The sequence below is a fragment of the Poecilia reticulata genome, linkage group LG6, assembly GCF_000633615.1.
Source record: "Poecilia reticulata strain Guanapo linkage group LG6, Guppy_female_1.0+MT, whole genome shotgun sequence".
NCBI lineage: Eukaryota > Metazoa > Chordata > Actinopteri > Cyprinodontiformes > Poeciliidae > Poecilia > Poecilia reticulata.
Window position 1 is genome coordinate 12,391,376 of NC_024336.1, and position 9,753 is coordinate 12,401,128.

The following is a 9,753-nucleotide window of genomic DNA, read 5'->3' on the forward strand; positions in this document are numbered from 1 at the left end:
ATCAGTCTGTCAGCCTTCACATGTCCTTTCATCTGTCTATCTTTCAGTCTGTCTGTCCATCCGGAACTATATAAATATGCGCCACAAACTCCTCCATGTTTTTGTGTTCATGCCTCCATGTTGGCTGAAAAACTGGACTTTTGACATAGTGTTATGTGTAGGAACCCGGTTTGAGCTCCTTGTGTTTCCAGGCCAACCAGACAAGCGGGAGGTGATCCAAGGCGTGTACTCTGTCATCGATCAGCTCAGTAGGACACACCTCAGCACCCTGGAGCGACTCATCTTCCACCTGGTTAGGTAGGAGATGAGACCCAAAAATGACATGGTTCAGTTCTTTGTGTTTGTTCAGTGCTGTATTCCTCAAGTCTGAATTTGTGCTGGTTTGTGTTGTAGGATTTCCCTACAGGAGGAGACCAACAGGATGTCTGCCAACGCTCTGGCCATCGTCTTTGCTCCCTGCATCCTCCGCTGTCCGGACACTATCGACCCACTGCAGAGTGTCCAGGACATCAGCAAAACCACAGCGTACGTCTCGCTCTGGCTCCAAACAGTCCTCTGGATTCACAAACACCTGCAAGGGTTTTTCAGCTGAGTTGCATGAAAGCTGTTCCTGTTTTTCCCACATGGATTGGTACTCAAAGCTTAACTTTCAACATTGACTTCTAAATAATAAAAATAAAAAACAATTGTACCCATCAAATAAGCTCTAAAGGTGCAGGAAGTCTACCAGGATTGGAACTTTGTTCCATCTGTGTTTATCTTGTTTACTGATAGTTCAAATCACTTTCTCTCCATTTTCCAAATGAATCAGATTTTCGTTGTTTGCTTTCGTCTGCAGGTGTGTGGAGCTGATCATCAACGAGCAGATGAGCAAGTACAAAGCTCGTCTGAAGGACATCAGCAGTCTGGAGTTTGCAGAGAGCAAAGCCAAGAGCAGGCTGACCCACATCAGGAGGTCCCTGGTAAGACTGGCCTCATGAGTTTCAGACCTGTTGAGATCAATATTGCGGCATAGATGATCATCATGTAACGCCGTTTCTGGACCTGTCCCCCCCACTCATCATTTAAGCAGCAGCAGTGTTCTGCTCCATGAGCAGCTGGCATGGTTTCCTACTCAGCCATGGCAGGAGTTCATTTACATCTTCATCCAAACTGTTTAAAATAAACATATCTGAAGGAAACGCTAACCTGTGAGGATCATAATGTGGGATTGCAGTCCTTTGTAAAGTTTTCAAACCCTTTGAACTTTTTCAACACAAAGTAGTGAAAATTTGTGAAACTGAAAGAGAATGATATAAATATATGTTTTTGCCAGTGGTGGCCACTGCTAGCTAAAACGTTAGTTGCACAAACCCTAAAGCACTAATCATAAACATTAGCTCCATTAATGCTAAAGCGCTACACCAACATGGCATTTAGAGGACGCTAAAGCGCTGCAGCAACCGTGGTATTTAAAGGAAGCTAATGCTAAAGCTTCAATTCAAGTTGTATCTGCCCTTGAAAAATTACAACCCTCAAGCACCAATTTCATTTTGACACTATTATATAAAATATATTGACCCACTGAGATTTATCATGCGTTCTTAATTAAGACAATGTTAAACCATGTGTATTTTCTTCCCACTTTACAATTATTCACTACTTTCTGTTGTGAAGTGACAAATTGTGAAAAGGTTCAAGGGTTATGGATATTTTACGTTCAAATCAAGGCAAATGCCTAATCAGTAAATGGTTGATCTTTCTACCTAGTTTAGATTTCAGTTGTAAATCCATGATGTTTGCCCTCTCTTCCTCCGCACCACGCATCTCTCCATATGCTGACACTGTCACTTCTCAAAGCACTCATCCGGGGTTCAACACCTGACCTTGAGACCTTTCCTGCACATCTTACCTTCTTCTCTCTCTGCCCAATTCCTGGCTATCGTCAGTAGGCCACTAGAGCCACTTGTACAAAAGATGTATGATTTTATTCAAATCTACCATTGGATCAATTTGGCTTGATCCAATGAACCTGCAAGGTAAAAAGTAGTGGAAACGCCCTCTTAATGTTTGAAAAAGGGAATTAATTTTATGTCTCCTAAAGCATCGATGTGGGTTTTTATTGATCTCTCAAACATTATTTTGGGAAATGAGACCTGCAGATCAGGAGATTTTTGAGCTGCCATTATATATATATATATATATATATATATATATATATATATATATATTAACCTTCTAATTTCAGGTAAACCTAAAGTCTACCTTTCTTCTTACCCTTTAATTGACCAAAGTCATTCTGATGTGACTACCATCAGCGATCCCTAACCCTGATCTGTCCTCCTTCCTTCCTCCATTTCCCCACCCTTCCCCCTCCAGAAACCTGTACTAATTGCTGTTAGGTTTATGAGCATTACCCGCTCTGCCACCCCGGTATGTATGCCCCGCCCACACCATGTGCCTGCCCACCACCAGTCCTGTCCTGTCAGTCTATTCGCTCCCATACTGTCTGCTGACATCTATTGACAGCTGTTTTCTGTTAAGTGGCTGATTTCTTTTTTTTTTTTTTGTTGGTTTAGATGTTTTTGTTCATTGTTTAGGTTGACAGATGGTACACTGCAGCCCATCAGTCTAAAATAATATCAATGAATGACATTAAACAAGGTTACTTAACACTGACCTTATATGAAGCCATGTCAGTGGTCATTCAAACTCGTGTTTGTTGACATAAGAGCCGATAACTCAAAGTTGGAGTAGTCATATTAAATCAATGGACTTGAGAAGACATGAATGAAAACATGTTGAAAGGTCCAAGATCCACAAGTTAATGAGATCTTTTACACTAGATCCACCCAGTTTTTGTTGCCAAATATCTCAATCTTAGATGCATCTAATCAAAAGCCCACGACTCCTGGTAAAGATCTAGCATAGCTTAGCTCTTAGCAAGGTGGCAAGGTCAACATTGTTGAGTGAAGAGAGCAGTTGTCAAAAGAAAGGATTGTCTGCGTTTTGTCATATTTATACGAATAGACATTTGTGAATTACTGAATAGTAGTTAAAATAAAGCCAAAAAAGTGCATCAGTACATTGATTCAAAGGAATTGTCATGGCTATCAGTGATTATACCACTAATAGTTTTTATAAGTGCAATGACTCAAGACGTACTCAAAGACAAGTCAAAGATTGAATTTTCCTTCACCATTAATGATGCCATGCAATCTCCCATACTTCACACAGACAGTCGATGTGCGGTCATGGGGTTGCGGGGACGTTCGTATTCACAAACGCCTTTCACACACGTTGCATGCCACTTGAGCGGCACCCGTCCTGCTTTAGAATACTACAGATCCCTGAGTGTGGAGGTGACAAAAAGGTCACATCTTTCCACAGACCGGCCTCCTCCATGGACAACTTGGCAATTTCCATCCAGGGGTTTGTAGCCATTTTGTAGTTTGTAGGCAATTCAAATTCTTCATCACATCTGATAAAACATACCTCAAATGTATTTACCTGCGAACCCACACATAAAAAAACAGATGGTGGAAGTGGACTAGCTGAAGCTAGTCAACAGTGCTGTCCGAGCAAATTTCTGCATTAAACATGGCAACAAACGTCTGACCAATCACGCAACACCTCGCACAGAGCTCTGTACGAAATAGTTCAAAAACAGCATGAGCCAGGCCTGGGACAAAATGACCCAATTTCTTCATTTATGTCAATGAGAGCCGATTTTGACACTTTGGAAGAAGTGTAGAAAGTAAGAGTCTTGGTGAGCCCAAGATTCTCACCCACATCCTGCTCCGTTCTCTCCTTTTGCATTTAAATTTAAGTGTGAGACTAAGCTAACGCAGTAACATCTGATGTTATTTTGCCGCTATACATCTTTACCAGGGTTGGGGTTAATTGTTGAGGGCAAGTAGCTAGCATTAGCAGCTACAAACTAAATACTGTAAACGTTTGAAACTTTTGTTAACCGTTAAGTAACTTTTGGACCTAACCTAGTTTTTGGAAGAATTGTCAAACTGAGCTCAGACTTGACAGGTTCAAATATATTAGCTGTGTTTTAGCATTAGCATTCATTTCCTGAAACAGCCTTATGGCTGCCGAATGTTGTAGCTGGGGAACACGGCAGCGCTTTAGGAACCAGCCAACTTGTTGCGTTGCCATGTAGCTGTGTGTGTTTGCTGCTTACGCTCAGAAGGAGCATCAGTCTGACTGGGTTAGCTCCACTGATCGCTCTGCTTTCTGTTTCCGCCACACAACGTGCTAACATGCAGCCTAGCACAGCTACATCTAAGGTAATTCATAGGCGCGTGTGTGTTTATGATGAAGTGCTTGTGTGTGTGCCGCAGCAGCGCTCCTAGATTTTAGCAGTGATGGTGTTAAGTGTGGTCAGTGTGTCTGTATTGTCACCACATGGTCAAAAACTGTAAGCTGAGCTTAGAGCAACCCAAACCGTCTCCTCTGCTTTATTACTGCCTCTTTCAACAAAGAGGTGGTAAACGTTGGTCAGGCTAAACGTTTACGCCACTGTGTTTTCTTTTTTGTGTGTGTCGTCTAAATTTTAACAGAACAAAGTTCGTATTCGGCAAAGCGGCTCCCACATCCCCTCGCCTCCTCTGAGCCCTAAAGCAGAAGGGGACGGAGCGGGAGGAGCCGGAGGAGGAGGAGAGGAGGCAGCAGGAGAAACGGGGATCAACGAGCAGCAGCAGCAGGCCATGCAGCAGGAGGAGCGGATCCTCACAGAGCAGATCGAGAGTCTGCAGAAAGAGAAGTACGCCGACATGCCAAATGAAGCCTGAGTAAGACTCCAGAGCGAGGAACCATGACACCAACTGTTTGCTGCGTTTTTGTGCCGCCAGGGAGGAGCTGACGTACGAGATGCTGGTGTTGGAACCGCGCGCGTCCGACGACGAAACGCCTGAATCAGAGGCCTCCATCGGCACAGCGGACAGCTCTGAAAACATCACCATGGAGACGGAAGGAGCCACATCCGACCCCTCTGGTGCGTGAGTTCATGTGTTATATACTGATAGACTTTAGAAACTGGTGGCAATAACCCAAGGCGCAGTTTCTTGGGGCATATATATTAATTAAACGTTTTTGCAATGAATGCATGTTTTGATGTCTTTGAATTTTCTATAAGAGTTATTGGCTTATAGCAGGTGAGTTACAATAATATTTTGGGATTTCTCTAAATATAAATAATACTCAAAGGGACGTATTAAACCTACCATCATCAGTTCATAACTACTTAAGTATAGTACTACCTATTGATGTGCTGTAATTTGCATTAGCAAAATATTTTTCTTTAGTTCATAGGGCACCATACGGTTTTGATTCAGACTACAGAAACATGAGTGGAGATGGAGACTCAGAGCTGAACTCTGAAGAGAACACATATCCAGGGAAAGAACCATAAATGGTAAATGGACTGAACCTCTAGAGAGCTTTTTTCAGTCATTTTGGCCACTAAAAGCGCTTTTTACACTGGAGTCACATTCAATCATTGATTGATATTCTACTGGTCAGATCATCTTCTGTTGGCGTCACCGTCTGGTTTAGGTCTCATCTCTCTGGCTCCTTTTAACAAAATGTCAGTTTTACTCATCACTGGTGTCCCACAAGGTTCCTTTCTGGGTTCCTTCCTGTTCATCACATTCAGTATAAAATGTCATTACTGTACAAACTCCACCTTTTCCTCTGCCTCCCAAACCCCCAGGTACGTCCCTCTCTTAACATGGGACAACAAAAATCCAGGCAGGAATTACATCTACATGCTGTGGTAGATTGAAGGTTAAAGACAAGACAATAAAACATGAGCAATGGATGTACGTTATTAATGGACATACGTCATTGCTCGGTCCAGGTCTGTGCTTCTTTTATCAATTCCTGTCCTCGTCAGAACGCGGGACGTATCGATCGAGGAAGTCCGAGGCGAAGACCAGACGGACTCTGCGTCGTCAGCCAGACTCTCAGGACTCGGTCGACTCCACCTCTACCGTCTCCTCCTCCTACCAGCCCTCTTCCTCCCTCTCCTCCATAGCCTCCGGTTCCCCGTCCCCCCACTACCGCTTCCGTTCGTCCTCCTCCGGGCCCCTGCTTACCTCCTGTGGCCTGGGGGCCCCGCTGGCGGAACCGGAGGACGGCCAAAGGACCGGAAAGACTCGCCTCAGGCTCAGGCTGAGCCGCAGCTCGCCGCGCGACTCCTCCGGAAGCCATCAGAGGGAGTCGGACTTCGGCCCGGGCCCACAGCAGCTGGTTCTATACAGCAATAACGAGTTTATGGTGTGATGACGAGGTGGGTGACGAAGACTAGCTGCTGCCGGTTTCTGAAGGGAATTATAGGAAGGTTGCAGGTTAGTGCGGAGGCCCTCCTCTTTGCCCAACCCCGTCACCTTCTGACCCAGTCAAAGCTGAGCGAATTGGGGGAGCGACAACTGCAGCAAACGGTCTAGAGAAGCGGACTTGATGATCTGTGCGGACCAATGTGAAGTTAGGACATCTCAGTACTTTATGGCCCCTGCAGGTCTACCAGGGGTCGCTTAAAGGAACAATGAGAGGGGGAAGAAAAGATACTGCTGGGGGTTGGGGGTGTTACTTTAAAAAAAATTCCTGCAAAGCCAAATCTTACAACGCCCCATCTTTATTTTTCAGCATGTGGGCAGGTGGGTAGAGCCACCGAGAAGAAATGTAGCCATACTGACTGAACTGGTGGAACCAGCGCCAAGCTAAGTGTGCTTTTCATCGCGTTTACACAAGACACACCAGCCAACAGGCTGCACGCTTTTCCTCCACTCCTGTCCTTACATCCCGTAGAACAGACTGTCAAAACTGTATTATTATTATTATTATTATTATTATTATTATTATTATTATTATGTTACAGAGGACGTAAATGTACATAGAGAGAGAGAGTCCAGTGCTGCTCCCGGTTATTCCTGATCTGTGTCCTTTTATTTTATTTTTCCTCGTAAAGTGAAGTGTCAGAAATTCAGGTTCCTGTTTCGTTTCCGTTCTGATTCTGCTCGCGTTCCGGCCAGGAGCCAGTTTGGGAAGACGAATGTTCTGAATGTCAATATATAGAGCGTCTATTAGCCGGCCGGCAGCAAGTGTGTGTGTTTTTGTACTTGCCTTTTTGTTTTCAGCACAGATTTAATTTGGAAACATCAGTGTTACTGCATCAGGACTTGAATATTTTTTTCTTGTTTTTTAACTGTACGATATTGCTGTATCATAGGTGTTTATTGATATCAAATATGTCATGTTTTGTTAATATTGGTTTGTTATGACGAAAGCCATTATCTCTCTCTCTCTCTCTTTCTATCGAACACATCTTCTTCCCTCGTGTGCATATGTAGCCTCTCCTACCCCTCATTTTATACACTAGGATGTCACACTAACCGAGGGGGGAGGAGCGTCTATCGCCTCGCGCTTACCGACACACTTTAACCGTCCATTATCTCCTCTGAGCCACTCAAACTACTCCGCTCTTTCCCGTCATGACCGTAGCTCTTCTCTAACTCTTTTCTCCGGGTTCTCGCTGTGAAACGTAGCATTTAATCTGCTCACCAAACCTGCTAACCAAAACAAGTAGCGACTAACCCCACCCGCTCCACGTGCGCGCGTGCTCTTCCTGGCCTCCTCTGTCCGTACCACGACGTCATCTCGCTAACTCCCTCAGTCAGCTGACCGGTCTTGGTGGTATGCGGTACGTTGCGAAAGCCTTCGCGCCCCTCGAGCGTTTTCTGTTGCCGTACGGCCACCAAACTGCAGTGTTTTATCCGAGCGAAGATTGGGCTGCACAAGATTTTATGTCTCATTTTGTGTTCGATTTGTGGAACCGAAAATAAAATCCATCCGGCTTCGTGGTCGTGATGCAGGCAAAATCTGAAACCGCTGGAAGGGGTGCGAGTACTTTAGCAAGGCACTGTAATTGTTTCTTTTAAAAATAATAATGTTATAAAATACATTAACTGTAAACCTGTAAGGATTAAAAGAAAAAGTGAATCTGCTTCTAGAAGTGAGCAGCTGAAAGAACAAAACCGCTCCTCTGTCAGTTATCTTCACAGTAATATTTGTGGTGTGTTTCCATATGACATTCTGGGAAAAAAAAAAAAAAAAACCTAAAAAAAAAAAAAGATTTAAAAAAGGAAAAAGTGAATGTAACTGTCACTGGAAGGCATGCCTCGCTTTCAGTCGTTGTTTTGTTCCTCTTTTATACACAGTGTATGTACTATTTATGATCATGGCATTGCGATGTACATTAGTTGGAAAAGAATCTGTTATAAATAGGATATATTATCCTTTCATTACCGAATATTAATCATGGCAACATTTTTCTTTTTTTCCTCCCCAACAGGCCGCACATGGTTCTGTCTTTTTGTTTGTTTTGTTTTGTTTTTTTGCGCAGGGAAAACGGTGAAAAAAAAGAAGTGTTGCAAAAAAAAAAGTGGACATAGTTAAGTATGTATAAGGTGCAATTTGTGTTTTCTTTTTTTTTTATGATTTAACATCTTTATTGTTGTAAGGAAAAAAACTATGGGGGAAAATTTCATCTGCTTATTAAAAAAAATGCTAAAGAATTGCAGCCAACCATAAGTAAGTGGTGTGATTTCTTGGCCCAGCCGGTTGCATTAGCCTGTACTTGCTTCTAATGGAGTCTATTGTTAGCGCAGACACTGCAGTTAAAAAAGCCTCCATTATTTAGCGTTGATTCAAACGTCAGCGTCTTCCAGCTTGATCCTCACTTATTCATTGACCTCTATCTGAAAGCGCATCTAATCATACACACTTTGAGTTATTTATGGTGTCCTTATCAGACTGAGATGTATTAATTTGAGCGTGTAGATTAACCAGGAAGCAACATTTTTGAAACTGTTAGCCTCTCCAGCACATCCTCCAGGTTTTTGTTGTATTTCAGATCACATTAAATGCCACACTCTTGGCACTGTGTAGTTGTATGTAATATTTTTCTTTTAATTCAGTTCAGTTTTTAGAAGAAATATCATCTGAAGGACAAACCTGTCAGGGTCCAATTAAAAAAAGAATAAAAATACATATTTGTGAATGTACTTACTAAATAAAATCATTCTACTAATTTGATTTAATATTTAGAAAAATAAATGAATATGTTGTTTGCAATTAACGCATAATTTTTTTATTAAACAACAAAGAAAGCAATTAGATCTCTTCTAACGCCACAAAGTGTCAAAGTAAATATTTTCTCTGACGCAGCTAAGATGTGCTGCTCACAATACAACCCATTTAAACATGGCAGCTTTGGCGCCCTCTGCTGGACGAGACATGGAAATAACATTAAACCAAAAACCTTCAGCTGAACTCTTAAATTCAACTAACTAGAACTTGTTAGCAATATAAAGTAGCTAACCGAGTGTTGTTGAAGCTTAATAATTCGTACAAATTACCTAAAAAAATGACCAAAAAAAAAAATCACGTTAAATACCATCCGATATGAAACTTTAAAGTGTGAGCTCATATAGAAACAGTTTATTTATTTATTTATTTTTATTTCATTATTATAGTTTGTTGTTTAATCTACTGAATTTGCGTCGAGCTGCATGTCGCGTGCCGCGTGCGCTCCAAACACGGACCGCGAAGAGCCTCGAAACTTCCCGTTTCACAGTCAGCCGTGTTTTGTTGTTCCGCATCTACGACCTCTTGCAACAGACCGGTGGGACCGAGTCAGAATTGGTGACTGATTAATGGACTTTTGCATGACGAAGGCGGGGAGGAAGAAACGATGCAGACTTA

The 9,753-nt window shown here is 42.6% G+C and overlaps 1 protein-coding gene across 15 annotated transcripts in view; it reads left to right on the top strand.

Moving 5' to 3' along the window:
• LOC103465968 (unconventional myosin-IXa-like) overlaps positions 1 to 8,580 on the top strand; it is a 140,877-nt gene extending 132,297 nt beyond the window's left edge. For 8 of the 15 annotated variants that reach the window (XM_008411207.2, XM_017305256.1, XM_017305254.1 and 5 more), the window contains 8 exons: positions 192 to 297; positions 394 to 525; positions 839 to 962; positions 2,359 to 2,412; positions 4,257 to 4,277; positions 4,551 to 4,753; positions 4,842 to 4,984; positions 5,885 to 8,580. In XM_008411207.2, the coding sequence (XP_008409429.1) occupies positions 192 to 297; positions 394 to 525; positions 839 to 962; positions 2,359 to 2,412; positions 4,257 to 4,277; positions 4,551 to 4,753; positions 4,842 to 4,984; positions 5,885 to 6,273 (1,172 nt within the window). In that variant the 3' untranslated portion in view covers positions 6,274 to 8,580. Of the gene's footprint in view, positions 1 to 191; positions 298 to 393; positions 526 to 838; positions 963 to 2,358; positions 2,413 to 4,256; positions 4,278 to 4,550; positions 4,754 to 4,841; positions 4,985 to 5,693; positions 5,811 to 5,884 lie in introns of all 15 variants that reach the window. The other 7 variants (XM_017305266.1, XM_017305263.1, XM_017305262.1 and 4 more) reach the window with 4 other exon arrangements.
• Positions 8,581 to 9,753: the final 1,173 nt, after the last annotated feature.